The 25,090-nt window shown below is 50.6% G+C and overlaps 1 protein-coding gene across 1 annotated transcript; it reads left to right on the top strand.

The window, feature by feature from the left end:
* The first annotated feature begins 10,271 nt into the window (after positions 1-10,271).
* LOC105749125 (collagen alpha-1(XVII) chain) lies at positions 10,272-24,384 on the top strand. The gene is made up of 14 exons (XM_031949206.1): positions 10,272-10,698; positions 14,036-14,133; positions 14,551-14,599; positions 15,245-15,339; positions 15,702-15,840; positions 16,178-16,284; positions 16,666-17,006; positions 17,163-17,257; positions 17,496-17,642; positions 18,985-19,069; positions 19,938-20,254; positions 20,498-20,610; positions 21,707-21,757; positions 22,699-24,384. Exons 1-14 carry the CDS (start codon positions 10,650-10,652, stop codon positions 23,170-23,172), a joined length of 2,160 nt encoding a protein of 719 aa, XP_031805066.1. The 5' UTR covers positions 10,272-10,649; the 3' UTR covers positions 23,173-24,384.
* The last annotated feature ends 706 nt before the right edge of the window (positions 24,385-25,090 follow it).

Here is a 25,090-nt window from a genome sequence, read left to right as displayed (position 1 = left end):
CAGACAGAATGTTGAATTTAGCACCAGGAAGATCTGAGTTCAAATTCTCTGGGCCAAAGCACCCAAAATCGCTTTGCTAACAGCTTAGTTCTTTAAGGCCCATCCAGGGGAAGAAGGGCCAGAGAAGCTGAACTAGAAAGAAGTGGCCACTCCACTGGTTTTAAAGGAGAAATGGTTCTTAATCTCTTTTGTTGAACAATCCTGTTCTCTTCCCTCTCTCCTCACTCTGAAGGGATTAGGATAGACACCATGGGAAAACCCTTGATGAGAGTGGCTTGAGAAAGAATTGAGTGGTTTGGAGAGATTAGGAAAAACAGGTCTTGCTCATTCTTCTGTTTCGGGGCCCTGTAAGCCCCTTGGATTTGGGGGGGGTGAGGATAGGGAGGGGATTTCCCTCCCTTCGGAAGTAGCTCAAGTGGTTATCCAGCCTCTGCTTGGAGAGCTAGAAAGAAAGGGAACTCACAGCTTCTGAGGCGTCCCTTGCTTGCTTGGACAATTCCAATTGTAGAAAACCTTTTCTTATTGCCCAGTTCCTCCCACTCATATTCCCAACAATAGCCAGGGTGGCTTTGCAAATATTTTACTGCAAATAGCAGTAAAAACACAAGCTGGCCTAGACATATGAGATTGACCCTCAATAGCCCAGCTGGCTCTTCTACTCTGTTTCTTTTCTTTTTCTTTAACCATTTTTCTTTTACAAAATACATGCAGATAGTTTTCAACACTCATTTTTCTTCCCCCATCTTCCCCTTAGACTGTTCTGTTTTTTTTTTCTCTCTGAATATTAAATATTGACTCAAGAAGAGTCATGGACTGAGTGCTTCTGTCTTTGGGTAACGCCTCATTGCATTTGAACTCCTGGGTCCATATGCTGGATGCACAATCAGCGCTGATCTCCATTCTACATGTCCTTGGAAAAAGATAACCAAAGTCAAGATAATACCATGTTGAAAGGATTAAGAATTCCCAAACCAGACCCTGGCTTGCAGAAAATCTGGATTTGTGAATGTTGTACTGTGAGCAAAATTGTCAGCGCTACAACGAACCAGAAACAGAACCGAGACCCTCAAACCAGAACCCAAATCCAGTATGATAAATTTAGGAACCAATGAGAGTTAATTGAGTCTGCCAGGAAGGAAATCCCATCCATAGAAGCTAAGATTCCCTCTTTCATTCCCCAAGGGGAACAAAAGGACAATTTTCCATGACCGCATTTGGGGTTTTCTTAGCAAAAATACTGGAGTGGTTTACTGTTCCCTTCTCTGCCTTATTTTATAGGTGAGGAAACTGAGGTAAACAGTGTACCCCGAGTCACACAACTAGTAAGTGTCTGAGGCCAGATTTGAACTCACAAGAGTTTTCCTGTCTCTAACCACTGTGCTGTCTGAGCTTCCCTAAAGTTTACATAGGTTTCAATTTAGATAGGAGGCAAATTGGGTATGGATTCCCTCAGAAATGGACAGGACTTTTGCTGGTAGAAATAGGGAGGTGGTATCCTATTGGTATCCTATTGATAGAGGAAAGGCTCTTCAGGTTAGCTATCTCTTGTAATCCCACCTTAAAAAAAAATAGAACTTTCCCTGCTACTTCAGCAATAAGGAAGGTCCCAGACACAGGGACAAATAGGGTCAGGGCAAGAAAGAGGAACTATATGCAAAATGGAATTGCTTTTGCTTTCTCAGCTACTCAGAGGAGCTAACACAGATCAAGAGTAAAGTATCTATTAAGAGTTCCACAAGACCCCTAAGACTTTTCCTCCATCAAAAAGAGAGTGATAAATTGCTATATTATGCTTTAGAAAGTGAGTATTTACCAGTGTTGTTGTTTTATTGTCAGTCATGTCCCAGTCTTCATGACCGCATTTGGAGTTTTCTTGGCAAAGATACTGGAATGGTTTGCTATTCACTTCTCCAGCTCATTGTACAGATACAAAAAAATTAAGTGACTTTTCCAGCATCACACAGCTAGTAAGCTTCTGAAGCCAGATTTGAACTCAGAAAGATGAGTCTCCCTGATTCCAGGGCCAACACTCCACCACTGCACTACCTAGCTGCCATATTTGCCAAGCCCTGCCTAGATGTCTAACATCTTAAGAACATCTTTTGTGATGGAATAAATAAATATCCTTTATCTGATCCACTATGTAGCCTGAATTCGTTCCATAAGGACTTTTGTTCATCTTTTTGACGTCTCAAATTCACCACATCCAAAAGAGAGCTCATATTTCTCATTCTCCTCCAGGCACACCTCTTTTAACAGCTGCCCTACTTCTGTTGATGGTAACAATCAACAAATTTTCCTTAAGTATTTGCTAATCCAGGACATTGTTTGTCCCAAATTTGAAAACAATCCCAGGCCTCCAGGAGTTTACATTCTTTAACCATGTTCTAGTCACCCAGATTCACAATCCCAGCTCTACACTCCCTCACCTTCCGTATTGGGTAAGTTACCAAGTCTTGTTGGTTCTGTCCCTGAAACATCCCTCACATCTGTCCCATTCTCTTCACAACTACCCAGTTCAAGCCACCACCACTACTTTCTTGCTTGGTCTAATTTAATAATCCCCTGATTATTCTCCTAACCACTATGGTCCATACAGATGCCAAGTTAATAATCTTAAAGCACAAACCTAACCCTATCGATCCTCTACTCAAGAAGTTGCCTCAGGTATAAAATATAAATTTCACTCTCCTTTACCCACTCCGGTCAAACCCACTCTAGTTTGTTCCTGTATCCATGACATCCATTTCCCATCTCCATGCTTTGGAATAGATTGTCCCCTGTGCCTAAAATCCATTCCCTCTTCCCTTCACCTCCTAGAATGTTTACCTCCTGTCAGGGTTCAGCTCAAGTTTAGTTCAAATGCCACAAGATCTAAACCTCTCCACAGTCCCACCTAGTCCCACCCCCTCGAACCCAAGTCCTGCCCTGACACCACTATAATTCTGCCCCCAACATCCTATTCTTCTCTTTTCTGCTCAATCTGCCTACTTTCCAACTCTCCCCTGGTGCTGGATTGGGCAGGAAAAGGAGGAAGATGAATCCAGAAGAAAGAAATCACTAGGCTCTTCCTGTGTTTATTAAAAGCCTCAGTTAAAAGGAAAAGTGAAAAAAAAGAGAACTCCAGAGTTCCCCTCCTGATCATTTGCATCTGGACCTTGGGCCCCTGCAGGGAAAGCCTGATCCTCTCTCAATCTTTCCCTCCCCCCATCTTGATACTTGCTTATTTTGGGGAAGTGAAAAAAGGTATAAACGGTCATGACTTACATAAGATAATCATAAAAAGGAGTCACCATGGGAAAACAAGCACATTAATCCTGATTTTCAACTTGCCACTGGACTTTGGCATCTCTGGAAGAGAGAGCAAGAATGGTGACTTTGGACAACTCTGCCTCCCTTAAATCCATTCACAGGCAAGCCAGGAGAGTGCTAAGTGATGTTAGCTGTCCTCTTCAAAAATGAAGGATGACTATCAACCACACAATGTAGTCCCTGGCGCACAGTGAGTGCTTAATAAGCATTTTTGGGAGGATCCAGCCATAAGCCCGTGCTAAACCCATCTTCTGATCTCGGTCAGTCAATTGCTAAGTACTTTGTGGAGAATGAGGGAAGGAAAGAGAAGTGACCGAGCATTTATTAAGCATCTGGTACTAGTGGGTCTTTGTAATCACAGAGTTAGCAAAAACTGTGCTGTATGTTACCAATGTTATCTCATTTGATTCTCACAATAAGACACTTGCTATACTTTACTAATATTAGCCATTTTGAGTCTCACAATAAGTTAGTTGCTATTCTTTACTAATGTTATTTCATTTGATTCTCATAATAAGGCAGTTGGTATACTTTATTAATATTATCTCATTTGATTGTCATATGTGTTATTCACTTCGTTCTCACAATAAGTTAGTTGCTATTCTTTAATATTATCTCATTTGATTCTCATAATAAGGTAAGTGTTATTCTTTATTGATATTGTCTCATTTGATTGTCACAATAAAGTAGTTGCTATTCTTTAATAATATCTCATTTGATTCTTATAATAAGGCAGTTGCCATTCTTTATTAACATTATCTCATTTGCTCTTACAATAAGGTGGGCGCTATCTCATTTTATAGTTGAGAAAACGAAGGCAGAGGTGATGTGCTTGCACAGGATCACATAACCAGCTAGTAAATGTCAGAAGTTGGATTTTAACTCCGTATTCTTGATTTCAAGGCCTGCCTTCTTTCCTCTGTCCCACCAAGAGAGCAAGGCTGCCCTTGGAGTCCAGTCTATTGGACTCATACTCCGAACACAAAAGAGGAACTAGGACGGGAAGGCTTGAAGCTCCAAGAGGGTCTCAGAAGGGAGAGATTAGTGTCCGGTGCAGGGACTGGAATGGAGGACACCCTTGAAGTGGGCCCTGGACACATGGGTGGGACGTTCCAAGCCTGCCCTAAAGACACACCACAGTCCAGCCTCGTTTTCTCCCTGGGAGCCCCCTTCCCCACCATCCCCAGAAGGATCCCTGAGCTCTAGGAGACCAGCAGCCCTCAGAGCTCTGGACAGAGATGAAAGGAACTGATTTTTGCCCTTGATAATGGATTTTTCTCACTTCCACTTCTACTTTTGGTTTGTTCTGCTCGGACTTGAGGAGGGTGGGGGCTGGAGGAAGAGGAAATCCTCATGCAACGTTCACCAGGAGAGCTTCTTAGAGAATCAGAGCCCAAAAAAAGGAGAGCCCAGGAGTTGCCTCCTCTATCCCCCTGAAGGGGGGAGTGTCAAGGAAGGGGTGCAAAAGTTTCCACTTCCCCAGTTCCTGGCAGATTAGTACCTCAACCTACTCTCTCAGGTTCTAGGTCCTCTGGTGTGGGGTCTCTGTGGGTGCATGTGGAGGGTACTGCAAAGGTACGAGAACTTTTTCCCAGAAAGGGAAGGAAAACCACTAGCCTTCCCATAGCAGGACATGGAGCGGGAGAAAAAAAGGACCCCAAACCCCAAAATGGTCCCTCCTGCCCAGACTCACATGATTGAGCAGACCAGCCCTACAAACCTCAAAGTGCTTTCAGGGGGAAACCAGGGCAGCTGACAAAAACCTCTGATTTCCCTTCCTTTTCCCCTACTCAGGAGGAAAGAGGATGTGAGAGTTTGGGGGAGGGAACTCCATGTCCTTTTTTTACAAGGGACAGGGAGATGGGCAGGAGGAGAAGGGTGGAGCTTGAGTCCTTGCTGTACCCACCCAGTAGGGATCCCAGGACTGAGAACAGGAAAGGCCACTTGAGACATCTGACCCTTCATTTTACAAGGGAGGGAACTGAGGCTTTACAAGGTCACAGCCAGTAAGTAGCAGAGCTGGGATTTGAGCCCAGATCGGTCCCATTGACTGCAAATTCGGTATTTTTTCCTCCATATCATTCTGTATTCAGCCCTGTGAGGTAGTATGGTATGGAATACAGGACACTGAATCATTTCCTCACCCTGTGCGAGTTTTTTCACCTTTTTATTTAAATGTACTTATTTACTTGTCTCCCCCATTAGACTGTAAGCTCCCTTGTCTTTTTTGTGATTAGCACAGAGCCTGGCACATTTTTGTTGTTCAATCATTTCAGCCATGTTCAACTGTGACGTTTAAAAAGCTTGAGAGACGTGATTTCTGGGTAATGAATCATTTTATTCATCACGATAGCAATAATTATTAAAAAGAATGGAACCCACTCAATGCTGTCAAAATATTTTAGAGCTACCCTGGTTTCCAGAACTAAGGCCCAGGAAGCAGACTGCGCCCTGGGCATGTGTATAACAATAATCCTTTGGGTTATTCGATAAGAAGATAAATTAAGAACCTCCTCCTCATGAGGTCTGTGTCTGAGGGCCCCTCCTAGAGTCTATAAGGAATAGACTGGCCTCTGGCACAGTATTTTTAATTCCAGTTATTTCCCATCTAAATCTTGGAGCTAAGAAGGATGGGAGTATTTTGGAATTGCTTTGTGTCTAAATCCATACTTGTTTGGAAAAATGAGATCATGTGATCTAAGAAACCTTTGTTTAATTGTACTTTTTGTGTCCTCTGCGTAGATGTAAAAATAAAGAATTTACAGTAGGGAAAACAAAAAGCAATAATCCTTTGCACTCAGGATGATATCACCCTCTGCTACACTGTGTTGCTTGGATCAGAACCAGGTGGTCACTAAGGGATTTAAGTCCCCTTATTTCCCATCCATCACTTGTTCACAATCCCTGTTCCCTGCCGCTGATAGGTACTGAACTCCTGTTCCCATTACAGAACTCAGGTTCTGGCTCCCTCAGGGTGGCCACAACCCCCAAACCTGAGACAATGACCGTTCTCCGGATCAGAGAACACCTGTATTGTCCCAAGAAATGCTGATTGTGATCCAACAGTGGTTGTGTCTTGGGCCATGTCCTTTCATGTGCATAAGTGACCCTAGCATCGTCAGCATGAACCCTCCTTGGGAGAGGGACTTCTCCCTGCACTCTGAAACTTAAACTGTTTATGTCCAGATCACCCTCTCTCCGGCCTGCCTTGTGGCTCCAGTACCCGCAGATTAGAGACTGGTTCCAGGCCAATTGACAGTGTTTATCCGCCCTTAGAAAAGTGGGTGTTCCAGAGGGTGACAATCACTCTGGTTAACAAGTAGAGAGAAGGATATTAGAAGGAGAGGTGGGCCTATTTTAAGAGGGGTGGGGAGAGATCACTTTGATCATGTCATTTACTTCCAAATCACCCAATACTTCGGTAATCTAATCAAAGAATTAACCCCCACTAAAGCTGAGTTGAACAAGAGTGAAGCGAAAGTGATCCACTTTCTTTATCAGATACTGGCTTGGCATAGTAGAAAATAAGATTTCAGGGAGGAACAGATTCATTTAATAACCATTTTCTCTCATGACTCTGACCCAATTTGGTTTTCTTGGCAGACACTGGAACGGTTTGCAACTTCCTTTTCCAGCTCTTTTTGCAGATTACTAATTGAGAGACATAAGGAAAAGGATTAGTGCAATGGTAAATTGTGATTCTTCTAAATGGACAGTAAACTGAGGCAAACGGGATTCAGTGACTTGCTCAGGGCCACACTGCTAGTAAGTGTTGAGGCCAAATTTGAACTCAGGAAGATGAGTCTCCCTGACTCCAAATCCAACACTCCATCCACTGTGTCACTCTGTTGCACCCAGTAAAGTTCTGAGTGACCTCCACAGAATCTAAGTTCCTGAAGGACAAAGATCGGCTCACTTGTGGTGGAATGGGCAAATGAAAACAACTTGTTCCAAGGGCCGTGAAGGCTGCTGAACCAGGTGCCGGGACAGAGCTCGGTCAGACATCAAAGACACTAAGGTCATCCACTGCATCCCAGGCCATGACCAGTTGTCCTGAGTTCTGTCCTGCCCATGGACTTCAGATTCTGGAAGAGAGCATGAGGCTGAGGATTTTGTTCAACTCCGGCTTTCTTAAATCCAATTCACTCTCAAGCCAAGATATTACCCCAGATGTCTTTGGCTCTCTTAGAAAATGAAGGAAGGGGAATGTTAGGTGGCGCAGTGGATAGAGCACCAGGAAAGAAAGAAAGAAAGAAAGAAAGAAAGAAAGAAAGAAAGAAAGAAAGAAAGAAAGAAAGAAAGAAAGAAAGAAAGAAAGAAAGAAAGAAAGAACTAGAGAAAAATGAAGGAACAACAACTTAGCAAAGGATCTGACACAAAACAGACACTGAATAAATGCTTGTTGCTTAATTGACTGAGAGACAAAAAGAAGAAGGATTCATGCAATGACAAATTGTGATTCTGAGAACCATCGACAAAAGCTTGTCTCTTTCTCCTGAACGGACCAGCATGTATGAGTGGGTATAAGTATACATTGTCATTTCAGTCATTATCAAGGCATTGATCTGTCAGATTTAGCTACGCTTTATTGTGAGAGCCAGCTCTGTGGAGGAGAATCACTGGGAAGTGGCAATAATGTGAGAGAAAAAGAAAATCAATAAAAAACATTTCTTTCATTTTAAAAAGGGCTACGTAGGTTTCCATTATTATTATCATATTATTGCTATCATCACATAGCTACAGATGGAATGGAGGTTAGACATCAGGAAGGACTTCCTACATTAGGACACAGAAGAGGCTCGGTAGAAGCGACTGCTCTGGAGGGCGGAGGGCAATCTCATCTGGTTGAGATGAATGTGTCATTCCAGTCCAGACCATCATCCCGGAGCCCCAAAAAGGCTCAATTAGTCCAGGAGAAGCCCACAAGACTTTTGTAAGAGGGAAGATTCTATCCCCAACCTGCTCAAATGTAGTCACAATGAATTAATAGGTATTAAACTAACAGTAAAGATGCTCAAAGTCCTGAACCCTGTGTGAGGTGTAAACAATCCTCTGATTTAATCAAGAACTTGTTGACGGAACCACCAAAATAGCCTATTCTGTGGGAACATCAAATAATTAAGCCCTGGCCTGATTTCAGTAGTTCCTGAAATGCAAGAGATGGAATGAGTTGTCTATGGAAGAGAAACTTGCAGTAGGAGGAGGAGGAAGCTTCTCCCCTTCGGGGCTACGTGCCTTTTGGCAGGACGGTGTAGAAAGGAGAGGGACCAATAGGAGAATCAACCAGCAGAACACATCGATAGTCTCCAGACGCACATGGATGGAGGGACCATCCTTCTAAAAGGGAAGGAGTTCAAGCACTGTGACCCCTGGCAGCAGAGAAAACAGACTGGGAGCCAAGTCAAAGCCTATCAGAGCCCCCACAAACACAAGGAGCTGCGTGAGACTCTATGAAGAGAAACAACTTCCAGCCCCCACAGCATCACTCTACCTGTAACTGTATGTATCACTCACTCCCCCTGTGCTTTAAATCTGGATCCCCCTTCCTTTGGATGCTGAGTGCTTCTGGGAGTTTTCCACCCAGACTGGGGATGGGGGCAGGAAGGAGATATTTTATAACTACTACTCTTGCTATGCCATTGGAGCTAGTTCTTTTGATAAAAGCTAATTATCCCTACTGGCTAATTGCTTATAAGAAAGCACCAATTAGTGCTTGTAAATTCAGACCTTATCCCTGTAAATAGTAGTTGCCACCATCTGGACCCCAACACTCGAGTATGAATAAAGGTTGGGGAACAGCTCCCAGAGAGAGCGCCATGCATCCCTAAAATAGTGGGGAGGGGAAGGAGGGATAGATTAGACCCCCTAAGATTCCTTCTAATTTGAATATTTGGGGATTCAGGGCATCATCTGGCTGTCAAATAAAAATAAGCACAACTGTGGCTGGGGTAACTGTGAAACTAGAAAAGGCAGAGCCCCTCCCTCTCACAGCTCCCGGCTTCATTGGGGGATTCATGAAACATTCATGAAAAAGAAGATATTTGACTTGTAATTTAGGCTCTGAGTGGCTTGGAAGGGAGAGAATGAGTCTGGAGAAAGTAGGGCAGACTGCCTGGAGGAAGGGGGAGCTGAGTTGGACCTCTAAGTGTGTGAGTTCAGTTAGAGTGGGATTTGGAGACATGGAGAAGCTAGGAGAAAGTGGGAGAAGGCATGAGCAAAGTATAAAAGGTGTTTGACAGCAACAGCAAGCATAGGCAGTGAGCAACCATGAGAGATGTGGTTCATCCAAGGCAATCTCAATAAACTCTGGGCAGAAAATGCCATCCAAATATGGAGAGAGAACTATGGAAACTGAATGTAAACCAACACGTGCTAAGTTCACTTTTTCTTCTGTATTTTCCCCCCTTATTTTTCCCTTTTGTTCTCATTTTTTTCTTCCAGAATGATTCATAAGAAAATGTTTTTTTTTTAATGAATGTACATGTATAACCCTCCCCTAAAAAATTGTAGTTTCTGTATGTAACTGAGGAAAATAAAAATGGAAAAAAAAAAAAAAGGCTTGGTCATCGGCAAAAGGGAAAAATAAAAGAAGAATGTTTGGGAGACAGCAAAAGCTCCTGTCTAGTGGGAACAGAAGGTCTGTATGAAAAGTGAGAACTAAGAGTCATAAGAATTAGAGGTAAAGGGGGATCTCGAGACCCTTTGATCCAGCCTTCTCCTTTCCTAGATGGAAAGACTGGATTGAATGCTCCCTGAGGACTCAGAAATCATCTTATCCACCCTCCTTATTTTACAGGTGAAGAGAGGAAGCGCCAAGTATCAAGTGATAGAGCCAGGCTTCAGCTCTAGTTCTCCAGAAGCAATCATCTTTAAGGGCGGTGGAGAGGTAATATCGTGGATTATGTCCTGTAGACAGGAGAAATAATTAATCCATCCAGGGGAGATTTGAACAAAAAAGTGGAGGCTTGTGGGGTGGAAGTAGGACAGGGTCCGCGCCTGCTCACAGGCTTTTTGTTCCTCCTTCCACCCCCAACACACAGCCCGGACACACAGAGAGACCCCCAGGCCACATACCTTATCACTTCCTCCTCTAGATCATAGATCAGAAGTGGGAACAGTTCTAGGGCAGGGCTGTTTGGATAAGCAGGACTCTTACAGGAGGAATGCCAAACAATTCCATGGCTGGCAGTCTTACCATGGGGTGGCAAGCAAGGAAGAAGGCGGGGAAAGATGAGGAAGAAGGCGGGGAAAGACGAAGAAGAAAGCAGGGAAAGAAATAGAGAAAGAACCAATCAAGAGATCACGTCTGTTTTCTCCAGGCTGCAGAGCTCCAAAGCATGGAAGGCTGTGGTGAGGAGCAGGAGGAGGGTCTTCAAGCCCTGGCAGGTAAGAGGCTGCCCCCCTTCCCACCAAGTCAGTAGGCACAAGAAGGGGGGATGAAGAAATCTCTTAGGAGACAGAAGGGGTCCGGGAAGAATTTCAGCTTTCATCCAAAAGAAACAGAGACAGACAGACAGACACATACACACACACATACACTCACACACACACACACACACACACACACACACACATGCTCACAGATGGACAAAGAGAAACATACACAGCAGAGCAAGACACAGTGAAGTAAATATAAAATGAGATAAGCCCGAAGCCCAGTACACACATAATTACTTAGAGACACCAGGACTCAGGCAGACAAAGAAACAAACAAAAGAAATCATGGCCCAATCCACTGACACATGGGTGCTCAAACACACAGTCTTACTTGATTCTGTGACTTCCATTCATTCCTGAGAGGCTGGGGATCATCCATGGTTAGAGAGCTATCCTTGGAGTCAGGAAGGGACTCAAGTCCTGTTTCTTCAGAGAGTTAGCCTTGGAGTGAGGAAAATCAAGGGACTCAAGTCCTGTTTCTTCAGAGAGCTAGCCTTGGAATCGGGAAGATGAGGGACTCAAGTCCTGTTTCTTCAGAGAGCTAGCCTTGGAATCGGGAAGATGAGGGACTCAAGTCCTGTTTCTTCAGAGAGTTAGCCTTGGAGTGAGGAAAATCAAGGGACTCAAGTCCTGTTTCTTCAGAGAGCTAGCCTTGGAATCAGGAAGATGAGGGACTCAAGTCCTGTTTCTTCAAAGAGCTAGCTTTGGAATCAGGAAGATGAGGAGCTCAAGTCCTGTTTCTTCAGAGAGCTAGCCTTGAAGTTAGGAAGATGAGGGTCTCAAGTCCTGTTTCTGGCTGGGTAATTTATTCAGTTCCTTTAGAGTCCTTCTAAAGACCTGCTTGCAGAGCAGTCACTGCTCTGCTTTGGTAGAGGGACTTTCCTGACAATGCTAATTCCCTACACCAATAAATTCCTATGCCCGTCCCAAAAGAAAGTGTCCTTTGTGCCTACCCTGGCTGATTTGTCTGCCCCTCCAGTTGTCTATATGTCTCTATTGACTCCATCTTCAGGGAAATACCCGTTGATTTAAACAAATAACTGCATCTAATCTGAGAAATCATGGCAGGACACTTCCTCTTTCCTTCCCAGCCCTTTCCCCCAAGGCTTTAGCTTGTTTAAGGCCCCCGTGAGTCACCCCCAGTGCTGTGATCCTTTCACTCAGGGCCCCAAACATTAGAATCGCCCAGCCCCAAGCCCAGGCCCAGCCCCAGCCCCAGCCCCAGCCCCAGCCCCAGCCCCAGCCACTGCACTTGGGCTTTGAGTCACTCTGCAGTTACCACCCAGCTGTGGCTGGGGAAGGAGGAAGGGAGGAATCTCAAAGAATATTCCCACATGGGGGTGGAAGACTTACCCAGGAAGAGGAAGAGCTTGTGGGCTAGTTGCCAAGTTGACCAAGAACTTTGGTCAAGGAATGTGGTCTTGTACAGAGGCAGGTGGGAAGATTTTTTCCCGACAGAGGCAAACCTCTCCCCCCACCTTCTGCCCCTCCAAATTCCTCCTTTCTGTCCTAAATCTCACTTTCTCAGTTAAGATTTCAGCCACTGGGTATTTATTGTGGAATTACTGTTTTTGTGAGAGTCAAGCTGGATTTGGTAAGAGGTCCTCCCTCTGGGGGGCATCCTTCCAAAGTACCCCAGTCCTGGTGTTCATAGAGCTGTCCAGTCACTGCTAGTCCTGATCCTGTTTCCTTGTCTTTCCTCTCAACATCTACATGGGAAGGGAGCTGGGTCTCCATCATCAGCCCAGAGATCCCTGGCCTTTCTTAGCTCCCATCACTCAGGGGCTGTCCACCATCATCTCCGCCTTCAGCTTAATCTCATGTAGAAAGGCTCTACCAAGGGCAGTTAGTGGGCGCAGGGGTCAGTGCACGGGCCCTGAAGTCAGCAGGACCTGAGTTCAAATCCGACCTCAGACACTTAACGCTTCCTGGATTGTGACCCTGGGCAAGTCACTTAATCCTGATTGCCTCAGCAACAAAAGAGAAAGAAAGGCTCTACCTGTCCTCATGAGCCCATCCTGGCCCACAGAATGCCCCTCTGTCATCCCCTCATTTTCAATCTCTACTTATTCGTTTGCTGTTTCCTATAGACATGCCCGCGTCTCCCCCATCCTAAAGCACCCTCCTATATTCCTCCCCTCCCCTGGACTGTCACCCTGGCTCCCTTCTGCCTTCACAGCCAACCTCCAGAAAGGAGCCATCTTCAATACCTGCCTTTCTCACACTCCAGCTGCATCATGGGGCACGTCTGCTCTCCAAGCCCCAACCGACCTCTCAGTTGCCGAATCCAGGGCCCTTTCCCAGTCCTCCCCCCTGAGCTCCCCATGGCCTTTGATACCATTCATGGCCCTCTCCAAGACACTTTTCCCACAGTTCCTCCATCTCTGGTCTCCCCGTTTTTTCTCCGGCTGCAGTGTGATGGTGACTTCCTGGCTTCCTTTAGGTCTTAACTAAAATTCCATCTTTTCAGGAACCTTTTCCCAAGGCTTCCTTATCCCAGTGCCTTCTCTCTCTCTTAACTATTTCCTATTTATCCCATATGTAGCTTCTTTGTGCTCTGTATTTGTTTATTGTCTCCTCCTTTCAATTGTGAGCATCTTGAGGGCAGGCCCTGTCCTTTGCATCCCCAGCACACAGCAGGCATCTAATAAATGTTGCCTGATTGAGGGGAGGGCCTGTGTCCCCTCCATCAGCCAAGGGCTCCTTGAGCACAGGGGCTTCCTTCCTCATCTGATTAGGAGCTTCGGGCCTGCATCTCCCCATCAGGCTCCGTCCCATCCAGACCTGCGTATAAATTGCAGCATAATAATGACTCACATTTTTATAGCCCTTAAAATTTACCCACAAGTAAGGGCCGTGTTTTATGCCCATTTCACAGATGAAGAAGGTAGTTTTAAAGGCATGGAAATGTCGACTCTGGGGCACATCTCTAGTCAGCTCAGAGCTGGGACTGGCCTCCAAGCCCCCTGAGCTCTTCAGGTGGCCCTCCCACAACTCTATGGACTTTATGGACATAGTCATAAGTGAGGAGAGCAAGAACTTTCCGGGGAAGTCTTCCCTGAAGGAGCTGGTGTTTGAGCCCAGTTTTTAGCAGAGAAGGGACCGGACTGGAAGTGGGTGAGGGCAGAGAGCCCCCGGGGTCAAGGCAGAGTTTCTGTGAAAATCCCCCCGAGGTACCCGGTCGTCTGGTGGGCTGGGACCGAGGGGGCACAGAGGGAGAGGGGAGTCACCCGGGACGAGGGTGGAGGAGCTCCTGAGGCAGGTCCCATGGGCCTCTCTCCCCCAGCTATTCTCGAAGACATTGGGGACAGCCGAAAAAGCAGCGATGCGTCTTCCCTCTCGGAGGAACCCAGCACATCCGAAGAGGAAGAGGAGCTGGAAGAGGTACAGAGACCACTGGCCTCTCCCGGACCACGACCCCCCCTCATCCCTCCCGGACCCCGCCAGGGCCTTCGCCTGGGAGCCAGGCCCCAAACACCCCTGAATGGCAGCCCTGCGGGGCTGGCGTCCGGGCCTTTAGAAGGGCAAGTGGGACTTTCAGGGGACGTGGCCAAATGGCCAAAAGATTATTGGTTCTGGAAGAGAACTTGGGGGCGATCTGGTCTGACCCCATCCTTCTGTGGTCAGGGAAGATGAGCCCGTGAAAGTGTGACTCGTCCCACAGCACACGGCGTAAGAGGCAGTTCTCACACACAAAAAGGGCCACCGAGATGGCGAGGGGCTTGGAGACCCTGCCGGACGGGGGTCATCCCGTGAGGGGCCCGGAGCCAACACCAGATCTCTCCCTTTGTCACATTTCAGCAAGGGGCCTGGGAGCAGGACCAGAAGAAGCTGTTGGAGCTGGAACAGGGTGAGCCCATCCCCAGCGCTCTCCCCTCCTCCCTGCGCTGCCCTCCCTAGGGAGAAGGCAGCCAAAGCCCCCTAGGGCAGGGCAGAAAGCTCCCGCCAAGTCCTCGGAGGCCTTGTCCCGATCCCGTCGGCCCCGGGGTCCGCCAAGCACTTGGCCAGCGGGCACCATCAGTGGAAGGGAGCTCCTGAGATTGTGGGCGGCTGCGGGCAGCCATCCTCCCTGCGGGGGGCCCAGCTCCCAAGCCCGGCCAAAGGGGATGGCTTTTCGGAGAGGACCCGCTCTCCCAGAGACCCCCGACCACCAAAGGGCAAAAGTTTTCCCCGAATGGCGGTTCCCTTGGCCGCCCTTCCCCTAAGGGGAGAGCTCAGGAACCCCCCCTCGCAGAGGCCGGGCCCAAAGGCTAGGACCCAGGGGAGGGCAGGGGAGGCACCCCTAGGAGTCGGCCCCCAGCCACAATCGGGGCCCAGGCTGGGGGAAGCCCCGGGCAGGCGCCCTAAGCCACAACCACAAGCCTAAACTGGGGAGCAGGAGGGGCAGTGGTCAGCGGGCCTGTCACGGAACTCGGCCCCCCGGGAGGGAGGCCGGCCCAGGGCCCTCGGGCTAGGTCAATGAGAGAGGGGGCTTGGCCCTCACTGCCTTCTGCAGCCTCCCAGGCCCTGCTGGCCGAGCTGTCCGTCCTGGAGGCCGAGTGCCAGATTGAGAGGTCCTGCAGGGAGCGGGCCGAGGAGTACGCTGCCCAGGTGAGTGAGGCTCCCCCTGCGGCCCAGGGAGCCCCTCCTCCTCTCCACCTGCCCGGCAGCCCGGCCCCTGCCCTCCCCGACTCAGGGAAGGTCCAGCCAAGCCCTGGGCTCTCAGGGAGAAGCGACTGAAGCCCTTCCCAGAACCACCCCCCCAATGCCAGAGGCTCCTGGAGGGAAAAGGCTCTCTTCCCTGTAGGATCTGGGACTCCCTGAGGGAAAGCCTCCCATCCACAGCTCCCAGACCGAGGGGCTCCCGGGGCAGGGAATGTGTCCCACCCCGACGGAGGGGCTCCCGGGGCAGGGGATGTGTCTCCCCAGCTGGTGTCCTGCCGCTCCCCACCCCCTTGCTCTCTCCACTGCAGGTGAGGCAGGAAAATACGGAGCTGAAGCGATTAAGTGTCCTCTTCCTCCCCAGCCTGGGCCCGGAGCCTCTGCCCATCCCCCAGGAGCAGGGCCTCCCCTCAGAGCCCAGCCTGAGCCCAGAGCAGCAGCACATCAGAGGTGAGAAAGGAGGGGGGGCCAGTTCAGGGGGGAGGCAGGGAAGGGGCTGAGCAGGGCCCTGAGCCAGCCCCCACCCCCACCCCCGCCCCGGCTCTAGGGTATCACTCATGGAGGCGAGCTTAGAGCACTTAGGCTGGTTTGGACACGCTAGGGTCTGAGTTGATGAGCTTTGCTGCCCAGTGGGAGAAAAGATACGGGTAGGGACTAGGTCTCTGGGAGCAAGAGGCCGGGTATCTCAGGTTAGGTAGTGAGTTCTGCTATCTCTTGCCAGTAAAGGACAAGTTAATGTCCTTTCGCTGGTCGAGGGTTTCCAAATTGAGTGTTCTGTCTTCTCAAGATCTTGGGGCGCAGGTGACCGAACTCCTCCGAGAGAAGAAAGAACTGAGCCTTCAGGTGCAAGAGCTCCAGAGGCAGCTGAAGAAGCAGGGAAGTAGGTGGGAAAGGGTTTCGTTGTGCTTCTCCTTTTCTTTTCTTTCCTGGCTTCTTTCTTGCTTTGTTCTCTTCTTTCTCCATTCCTACTTCCTCCTTCCCTTTCCCTGTGGTCCCCTCCCAGAATGGGGTCTTTGGGGCAGAGCAGGAGACGGCAAAATGGGGGGAGAGAAAGGAAAGAGGAGGAAGAGAAGGGGGAGAGAGAGGGTGTATGTAAATCCAGCTCTGACAAGCTTTTAGTGGAGGGGGGGGGGGGAGAGAGACAGAGAGAGAGAGAGAGAGAGAGAGAGAAGAGAGAGAGAGAGAGAGAGAGAGAGAGAGAGAGAAGAAGGAGGAGGAGGAGGGAGGAGGAGGAGGAGGAGGAGGAGGAGGAGGAGGAGGATTCCCCTTCTGGAGCCTGTAGGGAGGGCTGAATGTGGCTTAGCCAACAGCTCTGTCTTTCCTGTCTGTCCCCTTGCACTTCTGTCCACATCTGTCTGTCTTCACCTTCTGTATCTGTGTCCACCCCCCCCATGGCTGCCCACAGCTGTCCGGGGCACCGTCCGTGTTGTGTCCGTCCTTCTGTCCTCCACCCTCCACCTGACGCCCGTGGCTGGCTGGGAACGCTCTGGCTCCTGGGCTTGTCCAGGCTCAGGGTCCCCCACCTTGCCCCCCAGATCCAGAAGGAGCGGCTGGAGCAGCGCTCCCTGCAGGCGTCCGTGGACAGTCTCAAAGAGCGCTGGCGAAGCTGAAGCGGGGTGAGTGAGGGACCTGGGGGGGGGGGGGCAGCGCCCGCTCACCCCGCCGCCGGGAGGGGGTCGCTTGTTGGGGTCACAGCGGGGGGGGAATCCTCCTCTCCGGGCTCCTTTCCCCACTGCCAGAGGCTCCTTTCCATCCTCCCCACCTCCCCCCAGTGTCCCACCTGGTGCTGCAGGAGTGTGGGGAAGCCTGGCAGCAGCTTCACCTAGAACAGGACCTGCGCCAGCAAGCCGAGAGCTTCGCCCACAAGGTACCACCTGAGACCCCCCCAGGGGCTGGGCCGGGAGACGTGGTATCCCTGGGGCAGAGGCACTCGGGAGTCATAAAGCACCTACTGTGTACCAGGGCGCTTGCTAGACCCGGCAGGTGGAGACAGAGAGACAAGGCTCCGCCCTAGTGCGGTCCCTGGATACTCTCCAACTCCCCCGACACAGCTGCCCCACATCCAGCCCCAGGGGCAGGTTCCTGACTGCCCAACCCCCCCTTAGATGCTGGTGGAGAAGAAGGAGGCCCACCGGCAGAGCGCCATCCTCCTGCAGCACCACGCCCCCGGTGCCCAGCTGTCCGCGGCCCTGGAGGAGGCGGCCGCCTTGGGCACAGCCCTGGAGGAGGCAAAGCGCCAGCACGGGGAGCAGGTGAGGGGCCACGGCCTGCGGGGGGAGCCGGGGCTTACTGACCCCCTGGCCTGGGCACCGAGGGGGGAGGAAGTCAGAGCTCCGGACAGAGCCCTGCCCAGGGACCCCCCGCTGGCAGCAATCCCTTCCGGCAAGCCCACCGAGCCAGCAAAAATCCCCGGAGCTAGAGTATCCAGCCCCCGAATCCGTGGTTGCTGAAACAGATTCACAGGCATCCGGGATTTGGAGCTAAAAGGTTCCGTAGATGCAGAAAGACCTGAATTCAAGTCCCACCTCTTTATGACCCTGGAAAAACTACTGCCCTTCTGTGCCTCAGTTTCCTCACCTGTAAAATTAAGGGGTTGGACTCAGCTCCTTCCAGCTAGCAACGTCTATGGTCTTTTGAACCTTCAATTCAATTCAGCAAGCATTGATTAAGCACCTACTGTATACTCTATACCAGGCTACCTACTAGATATACCAAAATAAAAGAGCATGAAGAGCCCCTGACTCTGAGCTGTTCATGTTCTGCTGGAGAAACAACATGCACACATATAACAACAACTACTACTACACGCATTGATGTGGTACTTAATGTGTGCCAAGCGCTTTACAATTATTATCTCATTTAGACCCATTTTACAGGTGAGGAAGTTGAGGCAGCTAGGCGGTGTCATTGGAACTTCTTGACAGTTCTGGCAGGTCGATGCTGTTACGATCCATCTTACAGATGAAAAAGCTGAGGCAAACAGCTTACGAGCCTTGCCCACGAGCTAGGGCCACTTTGGGATGATCCCGGATTTGCATCACATTTTGAACACATTTGTTCACAGAGAAGCAAAAATGATCTAAATCTATACCAAGCATTTTCATGGGAGAGCAGCCACGGGAGGGGACCAGCAAATGGCTGCTGGTGTAAAGGGGGCCTGGAGCTGCGGGAGGTGGAGGGGGGGCGGCCCAGGCAGAGGCTCGGAGGTGAGAGGGGGAGCGCCCTGGGCAGGGAGCGCCGCCTTCCCTCCCATACACTCCTGTACGTGCCTCATGGTTCACCTGCCGCTGCTCTGTAGGAGGCGTCTCTCTGAGCGCAGGGGCGGCTTCTGCTTTTCCTATGAACCCCCGGTGCTTATCTCAGAGCCTGGCATGCAGTAAGCGCCTAATAAATGCTGGTTCAGTGCCGTGAGTTCTTGAGGGAAGGCAATGGGATGCGCCTGGCCGAGAGGCTGAGGAGGCTGGAGGGGGCGGTCTTGGGGGTTCCTCCAGCTCTCACCCTAGGTCTCCCCACCCTGCTCTGCCCCCGAGACCGAGAGCCTCGGGGGCGGAGGCCGGATCGCCCCCTTCCTGACTTTGTCCTGCTCCCCCACAGGTAGCGTCCTGGGAAGCCGAAGTGGGCCGCCTCCGGCTGCGGCTGAAGGAGGCCGAAGAGAAGAACTCCCAGCTGGAGGCTCTGGGTGCGTCCTCCCGGCCTCCCCTCCTGAGGCCCCCCTTCTCACCGCCCCTCAGCCGGACTGGGGGGAGCCCGGTCCGGCCGCAGAGACTGAGGCGCGGGAGCCGGGAGGAGGAGCCGGGGTTCACAAACTGAGACGCGGGAGCCAGGAGTGGGGAGCCGGGGTTCACAGACTGAGGCGCGGGAGCCGGAAGGGGGAGCCGGGGTTCACAAACTGAGACGCGGGAGCCAGGAGGGGGGAGCCGGGGTTCACAGACTGAGGCGCGGGAGCCGGGAGGGGGAGCCGGGGTTCACAGACTGAGGCGCGGGAGCCGGGACGGGGAGCCGGGGTTCACAGACTGAGGCGGGAGCCGGGAGGGGGAGCCGGGGTTCACAGACTGAGGCGCGGGAGCCGGGACGGGGAGCCGGGGTCACAGACTGAGGCGGGGAGCCGGGAGGGGAGCCGGGGTTCATGACTGAGACGCGGGGGCTGGAGGGGAGCCGGGGTTCACAGACTGAGGCGCGGGGGCCGGGAGGGGGAGCCGGGGTTCACAGACTGAGGCGCGGGAGCCGGGACGGGGAGCCGGGGTTCACAGACTGAGGCGCGGGAGCCGGGAGGGGAGCCGGGGTTCACAGACTGAGACGCGGGGGCCGGGAGGGGGAGCCGGGGTTCACAGACTGAGGCGCGGGGGCCGGGAGGGGGAGCCGGGGTTCACTTTTCTCATTTGTGGAAAGGAAACGCCGGCGCTTGGTCCGAGGTCACCCAGCGGGACCAGGGTTCAGACCCGGACTTCGGACTGGCGCTTCTCGCTCCCGGGGGCCTCTGGGAGGGGCTGCAATCGCAGGGGAAGGCCCCAGAGACTGGGGAGTTCATTCCCCGCCTTTGTCTACAGTCTGTGCCCTGCAAGAAAGCGTGAAAAGGGCCGGGACCCCGCCCCAGGAGCCAGAGGCTCCGCCTCCTGCCCCACCCCCACCGCCGCCCCCCCTGCCGCCGCCCTCTGCCCCCCCGCTGGAGTGAGTGCCCCCCAAACGCCCCGGAGGGTGATGGGAGGGACAGGGCTGAGCCCGGGGGGAAGGCGGGAGGGAGGGGAGCCAGAGAAGGGGCGTCAGGTGTGGGGGAGGAAGGAGGAGCCCCTGCTAAGCCCCTCCTGCCCCCCCCCCAGCCCTCTTCAAGCCATCCGGATGCGGCGAGCCCCGAACTCCCAACCAGGTCAGTGAGGGGAGGGAAAATGCGCCCCAGAGGCCGTTGGAGAGGCTGGGGGGGGTAGAGGACAGCCGGGGGCCCCCAGTGGGGGACACCTTTAAGATAAATGTCAAACATGGCCTTTATGTGTGAGGGGGAAAGGGCAAACACCAGGCAGGGCCCAGGAGGAAGCTGGGGAGAAGGCGGGAAGGGGAGGTGGGACCCCTTCTCATGGGCCTCTGCCCCTCCCCCAATGTCCCCTGCCCCCAGCCCCCGCAGCCCCCTCCCTGGAAGACAAGAAGGCGAAGGCGGTGCAGGAAATGATGGACAGGATCCGTAAGGGAGTCGTGCTGAGACCGGCCGCCAGAAAGGACCCCGGTCAGGTACGGGCTCCCGGGGAAGCCTGCCTCCGCCCTCCCTCCCACCCAAAGGCCCGCGGCCCATGGAAGGGCAGGGGCAACTCCATCTGATGGAAACGTGGTAGCCCCTCTGTGCCTCAGTTTACTCATCTGCAAAACGGAGAGATGGGTTCTGCTGCTGTCCAAGAGGAAGCTGGGTGGCACAAAGGATAGAGCCCTGGTACCGAGCCTGGGACACCAGCTGTGTGACTCTGGGCGAGATGCTTAACCTCCACTTGCCTCAGTTTCCACATCTGCAAAATGGGCATCTACCTCACAGAATTGTTATGAGGCTCAAGTGATCATTTCGGAAAAGTTCTTAGTACAGTGCCCGGCACGTAGTAGGTGCTATGTGAATATTAGCTATTCTAAAATGCTGGCACATAGTAGGTGCTGTGTAAGTGTTAGCTATTATAAAGTGCTTAACACAGTGCCTAGCACATAGTAGGTGCTATGTGAATATTAGCTATTCTACAATGATTGGCACATAGTAGGTGCAGTGTAAATGTTAGTTTTTGCCTGGCACATAGTAGATGCCGTGTAAATGTTAGCTAGCCTGGCACATAGTAGGTGCTGCGAAAATGTTAGCTATTATAGGGTTTAAAACAGTGCCTGGCACGTAGTAGGTGCTGTGTAAATGTTAGCTAGCCTGGCACATAGTAGGTGCTGTGAAAATGTTAGCTATTATCAAGTGCTTAACACAATGCCTGGCACATAGTAGGCGCTATGTAAACATTAGCTTTTGCCTGCCATGTACAAACCCAGGAAGGGGGGAGATAAACGAGACATCTAGTTTGCATGGACCATCAAGTGAGGGAAGGAGCCTTGCAGAGTAAGGCCACCCAACTCTGAGCGATCCCAAAGTCAGGGGAGGGCCTAGAGATGCCCCGAGATGCCCTTTCAAGGCAAAGCAGCACAGGAGGGTTCCTCTGCAGGCACAGCAACTGCATGGGGTCATTCTTGCCCATGTGATTTTTTAGTCCCAAGGGAGGGAGCAAGTGGGAGAGAGGGGTTTGAAATAAGTGACATAAAGATAAAATGTTTGACTGTGGAGTCTGTGTCCCCTTCTTTTTATCCCCAGGACCGAAGCAAGCGCAGGAGTGCTGCCGTCACAGAGCTACAGACCATGCTGGTGAGAAGCTACAACTGGGGGCCAGGAGGGAAGGGAGGGCAAACACGGTACTGCTGGGCACGAGCCACTGCCAAGACCCAGTCCTGGCCAGACCCCTCTTGCCCACAAGCAGAAGAGCTGAGAAACTTACTGGAACCACACTAGAAGCTGACGTCGGGAAGGGCCCTGCAGAACCCAGAGGGGATGGAGGAGGGGAGTGCTAATGGTGGGATTTCAGGCACAGTATTGGGGCAGTTGTTTGGGGAGCCTATAGGATTTCAGACCAGGACATGGAGCCGCCTCCCTGTCCCCTCTCTACTATTCTCATCCTGGTTCAACCGAGTGCCCTGTGCAGCCAGGAGTCTCAGGAGGGTTGTAGCTGGTTCTGAATGCCATCCCTGGGGCAGGGCTTTGACCCATTGGACCAGAGGATAGTGACCAGGATGAGAAGGGCACAAAGGACCATGCTGTGGGAAGAGACCCTGAAGGAAATGGGAAGGGCCAGCTTGGAGAGGACAGGTCCAGGAGATGGGGGCATGTAACAGTTCTCTTCAAGGACGGAGAGAGGAATTATGTTACTTTCCTCGGCCTCTGAGGACATAAGCAGGAGTTATAATGGAGAATGCAGAGAGGCAAATGTAGGCTTTAGACAAAGAAAATTACAAAGATTAGAGCAACAGAAAGTGGTGAATCCACCTCCATTAGAGGTATTCAAGCAGAGCCACATGATCATTTGTTGCACGGAGCCTGGTAAGAGTAGACACACTCTGAGGCCACTGCCTTCCGAGCCCCCCTAACTCCCTGAAGAGTTCCCTTGCAGAATGTTCAAGGATCAGGAGCTACTTGTGGCCTGGTTCCAGGTGGGGCTGAGGGCTGGTAGCTGCTGCCTTCCCTTGCTCCCCTTCCCTTGTGAATGGAGGGTAAGGGGGGGGGGTATCTCTCACTGGGCTCTCCACCCCCAGGCTTCCAAATGCCGGCCCCTACACAGGGGCAGCAGAAGAAAGAAGAGCAGCCGGAAGGACCCTGACGGGCAGCTAGCGGCCATCCTGCAGAGAAGGCGCCATCTGCTCGATTCCACTTTGGGGGGATCCCAGGATGTTTCGGGGGCAGGGGACAGAGGCGTGGTCCCCAAGGCTGAGTTTCAAGATTCCAAGAGTCAGGATCAACGTAAAGACTGGAGTTCTGGGGACAGACTCGTTCTGAGAGGCACAGCTGGGGCTAATCCAAGGGGCCTTCCTGGAGCAGGTCAGATGACCCTTTTACCTGGGCTAAAAAGTCATCAGGGGACTGAACACCGCTTCAGTGGAGCGCCGCGGGAATGCCCCCCAGGGCCAGCAGCAGCGGGTCAGGCCTCCTTTGCCTCGGCCCGGGTCAGCTTAAGGACCCCAGCTCCATCCAAGGCGTCTGTCCTGTGGGGCCAGCCCGAAAACCTATAAGGAAATCACATTTCTTCCCCTAACCCCCTCACCTGACCAGAACGTCCCGGGGAGGATATGGCAGGAGAAGAAGGAAACCGAGGAACACCTGGCAACTCTCTGAGGGAGGAGGGAGGAGTAAGACTGAGGAGGAAACTGAGACACCGGATTGATCATTTTCTCCTCAGAAAACAAAGACTTGGACTTCAAATGTCCCCAATCTCCTGTCCTCCTCCACTCAAGGGTGAGCTTCGCCACAGTCAAGGACACCGACCTCTCAATGATATAAAAGAAATATCATATAAACCATAAGACTCTGAAAACAGAAACAATGACTGAGATATTGCACATTTTGAGGTGCAGTGTTACTGTTAGTATTATCACAGTCCTCATTCAGTGAATGCCATCTGTTACGGAACTCTAGGATTACAGAATACAAGCATTAGAAGGAGTCAGTCACCCCCTTGTCCAATCCATGCACAAAAGGAAGTCTTGCTGACATATATAACAAGAGTGGTCCACTTAGAGCGTGGAGACCCCTGAAGTAAATCAGTCAACAAGCCTTTATTTTTTTTTTATTTTTTCTTATAGCGTTTTATTGACAAGATATGTGCATGGGTAATTTTCCAGCATTGACCCTTACAAAACCAACTTTTCCCCTCCTTCCCCCCACCCACTCCCCCAGATGGCAGTAGTTCAATAGACTCAACAAGCCTTTATTCAATGTCTTCCATGTGTTTGGTATTGCATTAAATGCTAGAATATAAAGATCAAAGGGAAAGCATCCCTGACCTCAGAGAGCTTGTATGCTACCGGGGAAAGCAACCCGTATATACGAATACAGCCAAAATATAGACAGGACACACAATGTGAAGGTCGCAGAGGATCTCGGCAGCCATCCAGTCCAAATCTGACCTAAGCGCGAATTCCTGAAAAGCGATTACTCAGCATCCACTGTCGGCTCAATTCATAAATCTTTCACGAGCACCTTCTATACGTCAGGCCCTACGCTAGAGGCCGAACATGCAGAGACAAAAAAGAAGTGAAATAAACCAAGAAGTTTACTTTCCACTCTATCATCTATTCTACTCAGAGGGAGAGGGCTTGGTAGAAAAAAGGTCAACATAAGAGAAACCCTAATACCATTAAGTTTGGGGTTGGAATTTTTTTCTTGCACTTAATAGTATTTTATTTTATTTTTCAATTACACGTAACAATAATTTTCAGCATTCATTTCTGTAAGATTTTGATCCAAATTTTTCTCCTTCCCTCTCTTCCCTGTTCCTTCCCCAAGACACCAAACAATCTGATATAGATTGTACACGTATCATCATTTTAAACATATTTCTACATTAGTCATGTTATAAAAGAAGAATCGGAACAAAAAGGAAAAAAACATGAGAAAGGGAAAAAAAACAAATTTTAAAAAGTAAAAATAGTCTGCCTCAATCTACATTCAGCCTCCATAGTTCTTTCTCTGGATGAGGATGGCATTTTCCATCACCAGCTTTTGTATCTCCAGAGCTGGGCATGACACCGGGCACTCAGGAGGTGTTTAATAAATGTTAATTGAATTGACTTGTGGGCAAACAAATCAGATCCTGCCTGAAGTACTCTCTAGCTTTGTGGTCCTGGGCAAATCACTTAATTTTGCAGCCTTAGTTTTTTCATCTGTAAAATGGGTATGATAATATCATTTATTTCAAAAGGTCGTTGTAAAGATCAAGTGGGAGAGTTTTGCAAAAGTACTTTGCAAACCTTAAAGACCAATATATAAATGTGATCTTGAAGGAGAGTGAAGGTGAGAGGGGAGATAGAACAGATGTGCCCCAAGTCATTTATGAATGTGCCAGGCACTGGAGGTACAAAGAAAGTCAAAAGAAACAGTGACTGCCCTTGATACGGAGATTACTCTCCCAGTTTCTCTGAAGAACTTTGG

The sequence above is a fragment of the Sarcophilus harrisii genome, chromosome 2 (assembly GCF_902635505.1).
Source record: "Sarcophilus harrisii chromosome 2, mSarHar1.11, whole genome shotgun sequence".
Lineage (NCBI taxonomy): Eukaryota > Metazoa > Chordata > Mammalia > Dasyuromorphia > Dasyuridae > Sarcophilus > Sarcophilus harrisii.
Note: the sequence above shows the minus strand (reverse complement) of the source record. Positions and strands in the feature narration are given on the sequence as shown.

Coding starts and splice junctions, on each gene's coding strand:
- LOC105749125 (XM_031949206.1), top strand. CDS start 10,650: ATGGAAGGCTGTGGTGAGGAGCAGGAGGAGGGTCTTCAAGCCCTGGCA. Junction 17,258..17,495: donor CCGAGAGCTTCGCCCACAAG/GTACCACCTGAG, acceptor ACCCCCCCTTAG/ATGCTGGTGGAGAAGAAGGA. Junction 17,643..18,984: donor AGCGCCAGCACGGGGAGCAG/GTGAGGGGCCAC, acceptor GCTCCCCCACAG/GTAGCGTCCTGGGAAGCCGA.